The sequence below is a fragment of the Amphibalanus amphitrite genome, unplaced genomic scaffold (assembly GCF_019059575.1).
Source record: "Amphibalanus amphitrite isolate SeventyFive unplaced genomic scaffold, NRLGWU_Aamphi_draft 000469F_arrow, whole genome shotgun sequence".
In the NCBI taxonomy this organism is placed as follows: domain Eukaryota; kingdom Metazoa; phylum Arthropoda; class Thecostraca; order Balanomorpha; family Balanidae; genus Amphibalanus; species Amphibalanus amphitrite.
The window spans coordinates 359,174-375,966 of record NW_024881963.1 but is presented as its reverse complement, the minus strand read 5'-3'; the positions used below and the strand labels follow the sequence as shown (position 1 = coordinate 375,966).

The 16,793-nt window shown below is 49.8% G+C and overlaps 2 protein-coding genes and 1 long non-coding RNA gene across 7 annotated transcripts in view; 2 read left to right on the top strand and 1 right to left on the bottom strand.

Moving 5' to 3' along the window:
- Positions 1–16,793, top strand: part of LOC122392103 (uncharacterized protein KIAA0754-like) — a 39,915-nt gene that overhangs the window by 2,120 nt on the left and 21,002 nt on the right. The gene's annotated exons all lie outside the window — the stretch shown is intronic.
- LOC122392105 lies at positions 4,654–7,312 on the top strand. Its single transcript, XR_006258457.1, has 3 exons — positions 4,654–4,743; positions 5,260–5,372; positions 6,229–7,312. It is a non-coding gene; the product is annotated as an uncharacterized LOC122392105 (long non-coding RNA).
- On the bottom strand, positions 7,945–16,475 carry LOC122392104 (vegetative cell wall protein gp1-like). Of its 5 annotated transcripts, none has more exons than XR_006258455.1 (4): positions 11,296–12,115; positions 10,967–11,062; positions 9,439–9,821; positions 7,945–8,917 (listed from the first exon to the last, which is right to left on the bottom strand). XR_006258455.1 is itself a non-coding variant. In XM_043386632.1 (4 exons), exons 2-4 carry the CDS (start codon positions 10,979–10,981, stop codon positions 8,893–8,895), a joined length of 423 nt encoding a protein of 140 aa, XP_043242567.1. In that variant the 5' UTR covers positions 10,982–11,062; positions 16,399–16,475; the 3' UTR covers positions 7,945–8,892. The 5 variants fall into 5 exon arrangements, 3 of the variants coding, with proteins under 3 accessions (XP_043242567.1, XP_043242566.1, XP_043242568.1); XM_043386632.1 differs by lacking the exon at positions 11,296–12,115 and adding an exon at positions 16,399–16,475; XM_043386631.1 differs by lacking the exon at positions 11,296–12,115 and adding an exon at positions 12,501–12,617.

The window sequence follows — 16,793 nt, the reverse complement described above, 5'->3', positions numbered from 1 at the left end:
GTGGAGGTGTGCGTATTCAGCCAGCGCTTTTATCGGGCGTTTTGTGTGACACTTTTTGTGTTGAGAGTGGGAAGCCGCAATGGTGGCCGCTCGGATATTTGAGGCCCGACACTGCTCTGTGAAGCCCTGGCACAGTCAGAGTGGGGTGATTAGTCGGTGCGGACTGCGTAAACTGCGCAGCGACAGCGGACGTGAGGCTGCCTTTCTGGCGTAGCTAACAGCGGCGGGCCTAGAGTCAATGGTACTGTCACACGCTCCTGTTAACGGCTGCTTTTGGTTTGGCACTTTCATCTATTTTACTTTCCGTCTTCGTCAGAATTTCATCCTTTTCGTATTTTCGACGCTTGTCTCTGGATGCGGTCAAACGGGTTATAATTCGTAATTCTGCTCCATGTCATGATTTTAGGCTATTAAGCTAAACTGGCATTGGACCATTGCGAACAGCAGCGGAACCCCGCGTCGGTCTCCCATTCAGACCAGTTGGATGTGCTGCAAACTCATCCCAACCGTTCCTCATAAATCGGCCCGCTGACGCCGCCACTGATGTTGTGACGTCACTGGGGGTATGTGACGCCGGCCTCGGTCGTGCCGGAGTCTGTTTACAGGGCTTATCGTGTCCGTACGCCCCTTTTCGTCATTCCTCTACTCATACCGAGCGGCGTGCGGGCTGGGCTGCCTGTGTCAGACGGGGTGGAGCTTAACCATATTAATTAGATGCCGGGAGAGATGAAGCTGATGATGCTTCGGAGAATGGTTGTGCTTCTGGGAGAACGCCGAGGAGCTTGGTAATGGTTTCTCGAGCGGTGGCCCCTCGTGGACGATGAGTCATCTTGGATGTGTGGTATTCGGTTGCAGTACAGATGGGCACCGAGAAGTTCTTTGTTCCTCTCGTAGTTGGCTGCGCTTGACCTTGTCTGTACTTTGCGGAAGGAATGGTGGCTTCTGTATTTTTCATGGAGGTCCGTGATTGTCGTTATTTTTTTTGTTTCGTTGTAGTTATATTTGTGTCAGCATGGTTCCGCATTTGCATGTAATAAACTGCACGTCGTCAGCAGTATGTTCGTTGATCGAAAGCCGTGGCCAGACCAACTGCGATGTCTGTCAAGCGGTCGAGCGCTCCTGTTTGTCACTGGAATGTTCCATGAGTAGCCATTTTCCACACGGCGCCAATAATGGCCCCGCTCTCTGACAGAGCCACGACCCCATATATCCGCGGTATCGCCTCTCGACCGGTCCCACTTGTCCCCAGTGCTCTCCAGCTGCTATCCCCCCCCCCCCCCCCCCGAGGGCCGGGGGCGGCTGGTGTTCACGTGACCGTCCGGCCGTTCGCCCAGTCAGCTGTGTGGCTGCGGGCGGGGGCGGCTTCCTGTCGGGGCCACAGGCGCTGAGGTCACGTGACTGTCACGGGACCGGCGTGTATGCGTCACGCTGTATTCAGCTGCCGCGACAGTAACGTCACCCATGCGCCGTGACTGGCGCGGTGGCGGCGACAGCCTTGCATTCACGCTGCTGGAACATAAGCCAGCGCGGATGGGCGCAAAATGACCTCGTAGTCGGCGCGCCCCTAAACCCCAACAAACAAACAATAAGCCAGTGCGGGTCACGTTGCCTCATAACAGGCTGGTGAGCCGCGCTGTGGTATTTCGTGGCATCCCATCATTCGGTGATGTATGACGTCATTTCACAGTCGACGGCCAGTGATGTGACGTCATACCGGTGTGTGCCCATAGCGCATGTGGCATCACCTCACAACTGGTCAGGTGATAATACGGCTTCAGCGCCGTAACAGAAAATCCTTGCCTTGTTGTCTGTCGAGAGGTTTTACCATCGGTTGTCTGGCTGTTTCCTGGGAGAATATTGTTATTTATTTTGGAATCGGTAAGCCTCGATCTGGGACTACCGAAACAGCGACTGGTACGCTCTCAGGTTCATGACGTTGACTTCCGAAGCGTATAATACAATGCTCCCTTATTGGGGTAAGCCGGAACGGACTGATGCCATGGAATCAAATATCGGACCAGCTCGCTTTCATGGCTAGAAAGGAACTGAGTGTACGCAGCGCGCTGCAAGCTTCCCGGTCGAGCATGTAATTGAAACTGGTTTCTGGCGGAAGAATTTATTTTTCTACTGAACGAAACCCGTAGCAGGGGTAGCCGGCATGATATAGTTAAGGGGTGATGCAACTCTCAATCACTCTCGGTTAGGATTACTGAGGTGTATGCTCTGCACTCCGAACGTTCGCAGTCTGCACTCACCCACTCGGCTCCTCTCGACATTTCGTGTCACAGCGGAGTTGCTTTTCCCCGCCCGTGAAGTGTCCAGCCCACGGCTCCCTTCCGCTCCGTGGCAGGCAGCCCACATGACCGGCGCTCGCCGCCTCTCGGTGCGCCAGGCGATGACCTTGACAAGCCACGGTGACCTCGGGTGGGGAGGTTGGTGACCTGCGAGTGAGTCCCGATCACGCACTCCCCAAAACCAGCAGCGATTGGGTCCTGGTGGGATTTAGTCGAAAAGAACCACTGACCACTGACCAGCCCGGGGGACGGATTTAATAGTCCGGATTTGTAACAAGATCCACCCGCGTGCGGTCAGTCGCGTCATCAAGCATGCGTAGTCGCCCGCCCGCGCGTCCAGCTGGGCCGCTTCCATTGTATAGTTATGACGTGTTCCTCTGAGCACGTGATCTGACCTCAGGGCGTACCGCACTGGGGTGGGCGCGTGATTTGCCCATCGGGACGTGTTGACGCTCGGCCCGGCGTGTGACGAGTGCCGTCGGGACGCGGGCGGCTGGTGACAGCGGAGGGTAGGGAGGGGAGGGTGATTGACAGCTGATAGGGCACGCGGACGATGGACGGTGCTGTTTAGAGGCATAACACTCCGAAGGTGTTTGATAAGGGCGTGGCTAGATTACGGCATGACCTTTGGGTGGTAAATATTTGCCAGGCTCCAAATGGCGTGCTACCGAGTTTAGAGGCTGTTGAGCAGCTTCGTTCGTCACACAGTAGAGACATCGTAGGTAAAGGTATGTACAATAGGTTGAATTTGAACGTACAACCTTATGACAGATATTTATGGCTGTGGTGCTTTTTCAAGGTATGAGTCTTGGTCCTCCTTACTCATTTGTCTTGTAATCCTAGCACGTCACTTCTTTAAAGATACTTACACCCAACCTCTGTGCATTATCCTGCATGGGACTTCCCTCTCCGGCCCCTCTTCCCGAACTGTTCCCTCGTCCTCCCCCTCTGCACGCCCGTCGCCTCTCTCCCTGGTCCCTTCCCTGCACGGCGCGCTCCTTTCCTTTCGATCCCTCTGTAGGACTGGCCCGCCGCGCTGGTCCGTCTCCAGCCGGTCCGCTCGGCCGTGCTGTTTATCGGCCCGTCTGCGGTCGCCGTTTCCTCTCCTGGGTACTAACCTCGACGGCTGTCTGCCTCCGACAGATCTGGGCTGAATCCACGGCTAGTGTAGCTTTCGGTGAGCTATGGCCGGCAGTGCAGGAAGTATTGGAAACCAGGACATAGGTCCCCTGCGTCACAGGACGTTTAGGCAAGGATAAGTGTAAAACTTACTTAATTTCTTTTGTGTTTTTTGGTGTGTGACAGCGCAACCATGGGAATTGTGGATTGCCGGACGTGTATTGTCCAATGGAACCGGTGTGCGAAGTGACCACTACGTTTAAAGCTCCAATGAAGAATAGTGGGCAATGCTGCGGTTGTCTTTCGCGGTCTTGGAATGACTTTCGCTGATGTGAGGGAGGATAGTCAGCCCCGAGGATTTCACCGCAATTGATTGAAAGAAGCATTGCCGTCTACTGAGATTGAGTTTGTCGGCAGCTTCATCTGTATGCCGGGACACAGCTTGTGACTGTCGCCAGTAATTAGCTAGCAGCTCGAACTGACAGACCGTCACTTCACGACCTATGGACTGAAATCGGCATCTGTTATCGGTCGCCTGCTGTCACCCACTCTCCAAACAACTCAACGAGTTAAGGCATCGATGCTCAACGAGACAGACTGAGGGGGGGGGGGGGGTCAGACACAAAGTCCTAACCATAGGGGTGTTCACGGGCACCGCACACTGCTGCGTGCGGTGTGTGCGGTGCGTCCAGCAGGCGTGGGGGTAGGGGATGGGTAGGCGGCTCTGACGTCACGGCTGCGTGCGGCGGACAGTCCGCTGTGGCCAGTCCCGGACCGGCCACAGCGGTCACTGTGTGCGGTGACGGAAGGCTGACGTAGGGACGCAGTGGGCGGAGCTTGGAGGCTGTGTGAGGTCCAACCGCACACAAGGCCCGTGAACAGCCCTCATATCTTTTGTTTTTCGTTCGTTTTTACTCGTAGATAGCTAACCTGTTTGTTAACTTTGAATGTTTGACATTTAGGTTTAAAGGAAGACTGCCACCTTCAAAAAGTTTTCTCAGATCGGCCCATGATTTTTTCCCTGGATAAAACGAAATTTTAGAATTCACCTGGCAAGCTATCATCACGTGAATCGCGTAAAAAAATTATCGATTATCATAAATTATCAATCGGATAATGTCTAGCGACAATGTTGACACATCACTAGACTTCAAGGTCATAAGATATGGAAGCGGGTTTTGTCGCCATAAACGGCGCGCATGTTACAATTGAAATATACAATGATCCTTGCTTTGGTTATGTATGTCGTGTTTACGCTTTTGGAATTGCCTGTTTTAATGAGTTATGTTATCTATATCTTAAAATATTCCAATTCTGATTCATCTGATAGGTATATATATACATGTATTTTGGCATGTGATATTAAAAGCTAGACTATTTCCAGGTTTATATGAATAGTGATAGACTAAGTTGAGACAAGTGCTATTTGGATAACAAATACCTATGGTATTGGAAAAATTGTCATGAATCTGATAGTGTTTCCATTCCAGCACCAATTTCCCAGTCTTCAAAGTGTGGCAGGGAGCTCAATCCGTGACAAGATGTTTGGGACAGTCAAAACATTGCCCCAAGCGGAATGCCGAGACCTGGGCAACCCAATTCCTTTCATGAGGGCCCCTCATAAATATGATGAAAATGATATAATGATGAAGTGCATCATTTAATAAGTATGAGAAGCGAAATGAATCAATGCTGTGACAAGCTTTCAACTTCTGCCCCAGATTTCCTTGCTTCTGCCCCAAAATTCCTCAAACCTGCCACAACCTGTGGTGTGTGCCCTGACAACATATTGTCAAGACCTGCCACGTTTTGCAGACTGGCCCATTTCTGTATGCCTACCTTCCAGGTGAAGATGCCTGGTGAGCGAGGGAGAGGACGAGGACGGGTGAGGAGAGGAGGTGGTCGAGGGGCAAGAAGAATTCTCAACTTTTCACCCACCGCCCAGCCCGAGCCCCAAAGGTAAATAACTGAATGTTTCTTACGATGCGATGTGAAAGTATGAAACAATTTTTTTAATATTTATTTAATTGCCATGTGTGGCCTAGCCTTTATCTAGGTTGCTAGCCAATATATATTTTAAGGTGATTATTGCAATTAAAATTATCATGTACCTACCTTGAAAAGTCAGGTACACTACAAGCAGAAATAATACAACCTAATCTAACCTTACCTAACCTTACCTAATGTAAGATAATCTCACCTGACTCATTGTGTGGTTTGGTGGAAGTTATAAATGTTTTGTGAAAAAAATATGGTTAGTACACAAAACATTTCCAAGGATGTGTTCTTTCTAATCATGTTTTAATTTTGTGAGTCTCTTCATTTTCTAAAGAGTGCAAAAGGAGGTATTCAACTCTGCTCATGATAATTCAAAAGGAATTCTTAAATACAATGCACCCATAAATCACTGATTTTCACTTTGTGGTTCATCAGAAAACACATTCAACATCATTGTCTTTCTATAATGAAAGATGGCACTAAAACATGAACCACTTTTCTTTCAGAAAAGTGGTGCTAGGTGAACTTGATACAGGTGAACTTATTACTTAATACTTAGGACACATGTCTTGACACAAGTCTTGATCTTATCGTGGGAGGCGGCTCGGGTTGGAGATACACGTACACTGGTTATTAGGGAGACCATTAGGTACCATTAATGATTTTACATTGCTGTGCGATACGAGGTTGTACCTAGTGATGTTGCGTCATTTGTGGACTTCCCCCCTGCGAGTTGTCTGGTCCTAGGATTTCATGCACATCTTCCTTCACTTCAAACTGGGATTTACCGGTGACGTGTTTTCTCTGTGTGCGCCAGGTGTACCAGTGGAAGCTCCTGCACCACGTCTTTAAGGACCACCTTGTGATGCTGAACCCGGTGCACCTTTCCCTACAAGTGCACCGTCTGTACGGCCACATTCGCATATGTATACAAACAGTTCGAGAATGACGTGTACAGCCCTCACTCTGTCGTCGCCAAGAAGATTATGGAGTCGTTTGGCCGTAGGAAGGCAGCTGCGGCGGCGGCCGCCACCGGACAGCCCATCAAAATCAACAACGAGATCACAATTCACAATCATCCCTCACACGGGCTCGGGCGGTGCGGCAAAGGGCTCGTCTCAGGCCAGCTCGACGCCGGTGAAGCGGCGGCGACCGGAGTCGGCGCCGGCTCCCGTGGAGCGTGAGTGCGAGCTGTGCGAGCATCGCGCGCTGCCGTGGTGCAGCCGCGGCCGCTGACGGAGCACTACCTGCGCCAGGCGCCTGCACCAGGGCCGGCCAGAGCTCGAGTTCACGCCGCTGATGCGCGACTCCAAGTGCGCCACCTTCGTCACAGAGGAGATCTGCGAGCAGCTGCGCCGGCGCGCCGCCGCCGAGGACTCCGACAGTGGGGTCGAGGTGGAGGTGAGCGACGCGAAGGACGGCGCGGCCGGCGGCGCCCCGTCCGCCTCCGGTGGCAGCGCGCTCAGCAAGCTCAACGAGGAGACTCACGCCTATTGCCGCGGCGCGGCCCCGCCGGCTGGTGACCGTCCGGAAACCCAAGCCGTTCATGGGTGACTGAGTGAAACGAATGGACGTGCATGTGCGTTTTTGTTCTGTGTATGCGTGCGTTTGGAAATGGCGTCTCTATGTGCGTGCTTGTTTTGTAGAAGCGCTAGCGGTGCCGACGGACCCAGCGATGGCGCGGAGGGCTTTGATGTACCGTGTGTCTTTGATGTTGATGCATTCTCGTGTTTTGTTGGTCGCGCGCCCAGCAGCACCGTGTACATAGCCGGGGGCGTTCCTGCTCGACGCCACGTTCTGTTCGTTGTATCTCAATGCCAGCTTTTTGCTCCAAGTCCCGCTCGTGGAACACGCGACTCGCTCGATTCAAATAATAAATATACACTTTATTTCTCTGACAACCTGATGTCCTCTCTCTCCTCTCTCCTCTCTCCATATAAAAAATACGGCCACGGTGAGTAGGTGCCGGCCGGCGTTAACTGCCTCCGGCCGGACGGTTCTCAGTTGATATGTGACAACAGTTAGGAATGTAACACCGCCATAGTACCCTCCATCACTGCCGGGCGCGGCGGTCCCCGCACACAGGACCGGCGGGGGGGGGGGGTAGCGACCGCCGCCAGCTGCTGGCCGCCCATCAGCTGCAACACCAGCTGCTGCAGATGGACAAGCTGCTGGCGGTCCTCGTTTAGCGCGATCAGCTCCTGTTCGCGCGCCGCCGACACAGCGTTCACAGCGCCGCCGCCGATGAATTGCTGCAGCCGCGCGCGCAGCTCCTTTCGCTCTCTGATGAGACTGAGACTGAGCCAGCCAGAGCCAGAGTCGAGACTGAGCCAGCTGAGTCTTGACAGACCGGACAACACACAAGGCGCCAAAAACGAAGCAACATGATTGGTCGACACATCGAACCGTCTGTCACAGCGACTGTGCTTGGACCACGGCCATCCCGCAATAGTGACAAGACAAGGCATTATCCTGAACACGCGCAGAATCACGCCCAAAGTCAATCGACACACCAAGAAACGTAAAAACATGCAACGGAACGAGAACTAATTTATTGAAATTAATACACAACCCAACACTAGTCAGAAACGCAGCGATACCATTCAGCGTCCTTGGACATGAAAAGAAAATCATCTAAATACGCCAAACACCTGACGTTAAATCTCGACTCTACAAGTTCACTGAAAGCATCTGTTAGGTACTGCATCTCCGAAGGAGATGCAGTACCTAACTGCATCTCCTTCAGTACCTAATAATGCAGTACCTAATAATGGTACTGCATCTCTACCTAATAATGCAGGAGATGCAGTACCTAATAGGGCCCATTGGTAACAGAGAAAAGGTATAAGCACGTTTTACCATCATACAAAACACCAAAAGGACGTGTGGAACGTGCGCGAGAAATGTGATGAAATCCATCTTTTAAATCAATCTTGATACCGGTATAAACCCCAAAACGATAACTCTAACGCATCCCCAATAGACGGCAAAGAGCACGGCCGGCACGGCAAGAGGGGCGTAAGCACTGACAAATCGTATACCAGTCTGGCCACAGTCGCACTTTTTGGCACAGTAGCAGGCCAACTAAACAGCGACTCGCTCGCGACCGGTGCCGACGGCGATGAAGATTCGTCGTCACCAGCGTCCTCCCCAGGCGCGCTGCCGACGGGGCACGCCGCCACCGGCCCGCCAGCATCACCGTCGACCGATGATGTCTTCAAAGAAGAGCCGTTCCCCTCAGTGGCGGCAGCAGAAGAGACCGCAGGCGGCGGGGACCCGGAGCAGGGCACAGAGACGTTGCCCCCCGCCGCGCCTCAAACGCCGACCTAAGCCAGCTCCGCCGTCGGGTGAGCTCCGGAAATGATGATGGAGAATGATGGAAGGATGATGTCATGGAGCCGCGGATGCTGCTCCATGGCAGAAATCACCTCTGCAGCTGCGCCGTGCGGATGTTGGTGGCGAACGCCCCCTGGGCTCTGAGTCAGCTGGCTGGTGGCTTGCGCGCTCTGTGGGAGAGCAGGACAAGGTGTAAAATGCTGCTACGGGACACGTAAGCAGATGTAATACCTCTGCTCGAGCTACCACATGCAGATAAGACTAAAGTCTGTTCCATTTCAAGCCTGCAGCCGAAGTACCATGCTGTAAACAACACATGCTTTATGTGTGCATAGCTCCTACATTAACCCTCGCCCTGGCAGGACATTTTTCATAACACGGCCTGGCAGGGGGGGGGGGGTGATGCGACCCCCCTCGCGATTGGCTCCTATGGCACCTAGAAACACCAAATTTGGTAGGTAGGTGGGCCCCCTGGAGTTCTCGCCCCTGCGCAAATTTGGTTGCTCTAGGTCAATATTTAGGGGGGTTTTGGGGGGTATAAATGTAAAAATTTTGCTGCAGTATGCTCGAGGCACGTCCATGGTCAAAATAATAGATAAAGCCCAATTTGAATAATTCTAGCAGAAAGACACCAGAATCACCCCTCAAGCAAAAAAGAAAAGTTTGTCATAAATAGGTTGCCAGTTCTCACCTGCTTCCACTCCACCGCCGTTTACCAGCTCGCAGCTGATGTCCATGCGGTGTTGACACCAGCGGCGCAGGTGACGTCGCCGACCTCTCCGGCACCGGCAGAGTCGACGCCACGGCCGTCGCTGGATGGTCCAGTGCCGCGGATGGTCCAGCTGGTGACGGCGTCACGGCCGTCGCTGGATGGTCCAGGGCCGCGGATGGTTCAGCTGGTGACGGCGTCACGGCCGTCGCTGGATGGTCCAGTGCCGCGGATGGTCCAGCTGGTGACGGCGTCACGGCCGTCGCTGGATGGTCCAGTGCCGCGGATGGTCCAGCTGGTGACGGCGTCAGGGGTTCCGCGGAACTCGCAGGTGACGTCGCCGTCGCAGGTGACGTACCAAGGTTCTGAAATCACAGTGCAGAGAGAGGTTGGTGAACTACCAGAGTGTTTACCCGTGCCCTGCTGGGGGGGGGGGGGGCGTGCCAATAATGTCTTTTTGTTCCAATGGGGCGGATTTGCAAGCCTTCGCCCCATCAAAAGACGGCACAATTACAAAACAACGCACAACGTCATAACGTCACAGCCCACAGGCACTCATCTCCATACTATTGACTGACGCACCACCCCAAGGTCACATGCACTTGGCCCATGCCGAAAAAAGATATTATAACATTAGAACACATTGTGTCACATTATAAGCGTCCTTCTCTTTGTCAGTGGCGCCCAGCTCTGCACCATATACCGCCCCATGGGTAAGCCGCCTCTCACTCAGACAAATAATAGAACCACCCCACCGGCACGCGATTACGCGTTCGAGCAAAATATGGCCGTCCGCACCAGCTGCTTTCGCGTCTAACACTACCGCTGGAATTCTCTCGGCCACGGAGCGCGCTTACCTTCGAGGGTACAGCCTCCGGCTGGAGGAAGCGATTTGGGGTGTAATCGCTTGATTTCTCAAATTCTTTGTAATAAAGCAGGTGGTTTCTCTGTGCATTTACATTTGTGCCACAATAAATGGCGACAGCCTACATAGGTTGTTACGAGCGAGCAAGCGAAGCGAAGTCTTTTCAATACTAGATGCAGGCAGCGCTCGTGCGTTGCCTTGGGCCAGAATTGGAGGGATGGTGCCGAGAGCATGCCGGGCCAGGGAAAAAACAATAAGTTAGGTCTTGGGGGTAGACTGAAAGATAACCGAGACCTTTTGAGACTGTAACGAACTGAAACGTCTAAAGAATTATTGAAAGCACGTGAAATTGATATGGAAATCTACCTACAGTATAGGATATGAATTCATTGCACGTGCAAAGTGAATGTCCCAAGCACCCCGGTTCATTCATTTTCATAACATAGTAGAGTGTGTCTAGTTCTAGCAGTGTGCCAATTTTGTGTCGATAGCTGAAAAATTCCCGAAGTCAGAGGACCCCTTGTCAAGAAAAGCTACAGTTCTCTCGCTCGTTCGGTCTTCGCCCAAAAGGCGTTTATCTGGTAAAATATAACCCTCATGATACTGCATTTCAAATACTGCAATGACGGTGGCGAGATCACATACCTGTGTAGTTTCCATTTTGCACCCTGCTTATGTTGGGGCTTGTAATCAAAGTGTTGCTTGCATGTCTTGACACAACAACGGTTTACCATGTTGCTGCTGTAAAAGAAAAGCTGTATTTGTCATTTAAAGTTGTTATACAATTAATATTAAGAGGTGCAGCATGACAGCTTTCAGCATGTCTGAAAAACGTGGCTGCCACGTTTTTCAGACTGAGTCAGGTCAACGGTCGCTGAATGGTGATTGACAAATACTAATTTTTATAACTATTTATAATTATAAGCATTCATATTTAAATTATTTATTCCTAGTTTGGTCATAGCCCTGCTCACTTCAACTGTTTATTGGTCGATCAATATTTGGATTTGCGCCTAGTAGTTTCCCAGTCTGCAAAGCATTGCAATTTTGACAAAAGCTTGTCGGTGCAGGCTTGTTCAGCTGGTGCTGATCTGATGCGGCGTGGTGCGGATTTGGCTGGTAGGGTGCAGATCTAGTGTAGCCCAGTGTCCCAAGATTTGGGTGGAAAGTGAAATCCTTGTGAAATTGAATAGTCCACTCGGTCCACTCTCACCTTTAATTTTCCAGGACAAGTTGCCCTCCCAACTTTAACAACTAAATCATCCGCATGTACATTTGCTGGCTGGCTTGTACCTACATTCAAATTCCATTAAATCATCGCAGCTCCCACATCCTGTAACATTCACATAGAAAATGGTGATCATGTTTTCATTCTTCTTTGTATCTTTCTGACTGGCAATTTTCCACTTTCAGTCCTCTTTGTAGTGAGGAATTTTACCCTCGAACACCCAAGCCAAAATATCCCTAATTTTGGGACACTGGTGTAGCACATTGCAGATTTGCTTGTTGATGGACATGACAGACCAGACAAGATATATGAGGAAAATTGAAAAACATTGCTGAAGCTGAAGCCATACTTTGCAGCCGTGCGCAGCCATGCTGCAAAGTATCGCTCGCATGTCGACGAAGGGCACTAGCCCAAGTTCACAATCCGCACCAACCCTTCAAAACCGGAAAATCCACCCCAATGTGGGCTGAGGGTAAAAGATCCGCACAGAACCCAAAAATGACCAGCAGTTGCACACTCATTTAAACCCAGGGGACACTGAATTACACATAAAAGCTCCAGCAATGTTTTTCTATTTGCCTCATCAATATCGTCTTGTCCGTCAAGTCCATCGTCAAGCCAAATCTGCACTGTGATCCACTAAATCCGCACACCAAGCGAAATCCGCACCACGCCGCAACAGCTGAACAAGCCCGCACCGACCAGATCTTGTCGAAATTGCCATACCTTGCAGACTGGCAGTTTCCAGCATGGGTAGTTTCCCCAAGTCAATTGTATAAATTTGAATTTTGGCATGCTCATCCTCAATTGCATGATTAGGTATTCACTATGCCAGCATTTGTATTTATAACTTCAAGTTCAAAAAAGAGATAATCGATCTTTTTCCAAAACTAAGTGCACACCCGTTACTTGTTACTTGAGAGATTCCGGCACCGTTGTATATCAACTTACCACGATGAAAACCATTAAATATTAGCGCACAGAGACCGTAGAAATGAGGCTCTCTCTATCGTCTGGAGGTTTCGAAAGATGCTCTCCAGAGATGGCGCTAGTAAATTTGGCTGACATGACGTCATGCTAAAAAGTGATGGATTTTGTGAGAGCAAATGTAATAAAAGTTGAAAATTTTGTACTTTTGCTTAATTAAGAAAAAATAAATATACAATTGTTCAAAACAGCGTTTTCCTCATTCATCCTTCATTGTTTTAGGAGGAATATAGACAGTTTAAATATTTTTTCTTGACCGCAATTCGCACACGCACTAAATTAAAAGCTGGAGTTTTGTGCGTTCGTAAATTGTGATTTGAGAAAATAAGTTGACAATTATCTTTTGCACTTTTGCTTTACAATCATTTTTCAATGCAGATGAATGCATAAATTATTCAAAAATAGGCATATCTTTGAAATATTATGATTTTCCACAAGCAAATTTTCCCAAAAACTTGAACTACTTACAACTGACGAACGCATCCAATAATCTGGATGTCTTAGGATGAGTTCGTCATTTTTTCCCAAGGAAATACGATACAGTTCAAGCTATTTTACCGATTTATTAGGGTACTTTTGCCAATGAATTAATAAATAAATGACAACAATTAATCTCATTATCAACCATACTCGGAAGCATTTTTTTCGCATAAGCGCGAACACATCCGCGCTTTCATGAAAAGTCACGCCTGTAGATGTCAGGACTGCTGCTTTATGTTTCGCAAGGTGGCGCAGCGCGCAGGGTACCGACTACCGAGGCTGAGGTCTCCAGACTCTCCACCACGATTTAACTTGGAAATGGCCGATGGGGAAGGTCTCACCCAAAAACGGACGCCCTTTTACACAGCTGCATAAAGAGAATGAATTATTGGCATAGCTGACCACACGTCCCCTCCCCCTCTCCGCCCCAGCTCAATAGGAAATATCGCCTATTTTCCTTAGTCAGTTATATTCTGACTAATTTCTCACTCTTCCCAGTAAACCTTAACATGCATGATGCAGATGTCCACTGCGTAAGTCGTGTGCTTCCGTATGTGTGCCAACTATATAGTGTTGCCTACACTCTACAGTACAGCCTACTGCTTCCCCATTGTCGTTATAATTGGTGATTCTCAGGTCAAAAGTTACACAGTGGTCTCAGAGAACAATCGTTTCAACAAATTAACGATTCAAACCATTGCATTCTACTTATATTCCGGTCAGTTCTGCTACTAAACGATTCCGGCAAAACACTCTTTAGGTTATGTATTAGCGAACCACCACACAAAATTCGCCCAATCAATGGTCAGTTATTACTGCTGGGCTGAACCGTCATACGCTATATAGCCTATTGCAGTCAATATTTTCAGAACGATACTGACTGACGAAACACAACGTATTCGCGGATTCGCACATACGTTGGCACCCAGGTGGCCTGTCAGCAGCCGCACAAATCCGCACAGCGCAGCCGGGATTTGACATTGAGATGGTACACCGTAAAGCATGCCTTTCCACACAGGCACAAGCACAGGGACACAAATTCTCAAAATCCAAACTTATTCCAATACTGGTCAATTGCGAATAGGCATAAAGTTTTGAGGTTTTCTCATGTTCATTCTTCTTTCACTAACACACGCGGCAGACTGCAGCAGCTGCAGAACATCTCACAGAGCTGCGCTGGATGCAGTCATGAGCTGGGACACGGTTTGTGACCAATGACCGATCGGGGGTGCCAGCCTCCTCCCGGCACGCGATGCACTGGCCGCCGCGCAGTCGATGTCGGGGCACCGCCGGCATTCGCCGACAGGGTTCCATCCGATTCGGTGTATTGGTGGCAGCCCGAACAGTGACCCACGCGAAGCTGGCGGACGTCGATGGCCGACGAGCGATGCCCTTCCGCGACCGGCGGTGGCAGTCGGTCCCACATCAAGAACAGATACCAGTCATGCGGTCAGTCGGCGACGGCGCTGTCGCGAGCCGATCTGATGGTCGCGCGGTGGGCGTCGCCGACGTCCACCGGGACCGTCGACTGGGGGAGCGCGGCCGCCTCTTGGCCGCCGCCTCTGGTCGGCGAGCTCGTTGCGCTGTGGGACGGCATCCACTGCAAGTCGTTCACTGTGAAGCGGTCGTTTGACCGGACCTGGCAGGCGGGGAAAGGGGGCCTCAGATGAAGTAAAACCATCCCTCAGGCCAGCTTGAACTGGCTCTCCACCTCACCATGTTAGATAAGCGGACACCCTCGTGATCATCGCAGCGATGATTGCCAATTGGTGTGTCATTATGGGAGAGGATGCCAGCCTCCTTTGCAAGATAGTCTGCCTTTAATATAGTGCAGCCCGACCCATTGCCTGTGGCGCAGACTGGGCTTGATAATGCAGTGCAGGACACACCAAACGTAAGCGGCCATCTGTACCCCCTGTGCAGTAGGGCTGACTCAAGAGCCCAGAGTTGCCCTCCCCCCACCATTCTGTGCACGTGATAACTGGATGGGACATGCCATGGTCAGCATCTGTTCAAAAGCTGCCCTAAGCATGTAAAGCTCCACTGGCATGCTCAAGCATGGTCACAGTCAGTTCTCACTTCTCAGTTGAACCTCCAATGGAAACCTATCACAAAGTAGAGATCAGGGCGCCTCTCACACTGCAGCACACTCAACGACTGAGGCACCATCTCATTCTCATCACTTGCAGGTGGTTCTTGCCAGGAGCAATGCCAGCCACGCACATCAGGTGATAACAGCAGTGTACAACTGCAATCTACAAGCATCCATGTTCTTTCTGGTTTTCTCCTGTTGAGATCCACTGCCATGCATGAACTTGATGGGCTTTTGTTGAGCTCCTCCCATGTGCAGACAGGTTTCTGCTGAAACAAAGCAAAGCAAATGTGATTAATAATGGCCCTGTTTCACCATCCAGACACTGTGTGCACTGGTAGCTACGGCATACCATAGCATCACTCAAATGACGTTGCATGTGATCTCTTAGTTTATGATCAATCGCGTTTGGAACAGAGTGAGAGGTTCTGAAAAACCGTACCAAGAACAGAGGTTTGAGTTCAAATACTGCTAGCATGCTGCTGGTGCTGGTACCGCAGCGTGCTAGCGTTCTGGGATGCTGTCATAGCTTAGCGTCACAGTGAAGTTTGTTGACACTGCCATGGAAACCCAATGCTCTGACACACGCAGCGCACTGCAGTGCTGAGCACTGCAGTGCGTGCTCTGCCGTGAAACACCACCCATGAACGTTGGTTGCATGACCAGGATGGAGCAGTGTGGCAGACAGTGATTTTAATTTTAATTGCACTTCCTAGAGATTAAAATGTTGTTGGTGAAATTGCTATTCATTATTCCTATAACCATTGTCTAAATTTCACATTTCAAGACAGCATCAGCATTGACATGTTATATAAAATAAGGTTTAGACTTCAGGTGGTCCCGGGTTCAGCTTAAGTAAAACAAGGGCAAAAAATTGTCAAAAAAAATATTTAAAAAAAATACCTGCCTTCATCAACACCTCATCTAATCTAACCTCATCCTCATCTAACAAGGCCCTAAAAGCAAAAACCGTTTGAATAACAATGTAATATTTTGCAACCGCTGCACCATTACTGTCACGTACGCTATCCCTAGATTAGTTGCTGGTAAGTAGTGGTTGTCGTCATCAACTCGTCATGCAGCAGCTGATTGGGATGGGCGGGGCCTATTTTTATCCAGGCGATAGAGAGAGCCAGAAATGAGGATGAAACCACTTTCAGCATCGCCTATGAATTAGCAATACATTTGACACGTGCCCCGAAAAAGTCTTCAATTTTATCGCGTCGTGTTTGAAACAGAGGTGGAAACATGCAGAACATGGTAGCAAACCAAAAATCCTTTACCACTTACCTTTGTCATAGGGTCTGCTCCCTTCACTAGTGTTGAAGAGATCGGACCTCAGGTCTTCCCTTTACCACTTCCCTTCAAGTAAAAAAAGCATTGTCTTCTACCACAAATTTGCTAATTAACAATTTATCGCCTTTGAATTGAATATGTGTGAATAAGAAAAGATAAATAAAACCCTGTTGACGAGTTTTTCCTTAAAATTTGTATAAAATGCTCTTAATTAAAATCGACAAAGTTTTTCCTTTCCCTGAAATCCTTCACAATGCTAAGAGATCGGCCTTTCTTCATGCTAGTATACTAGGAAACCTTCAACATTAATTTGCTAAATGTACGTCTTTGCTGTTGAAATTAATATTGGTATTACGAAATTTGTCACAACATTCAAGAAAAATAACAAT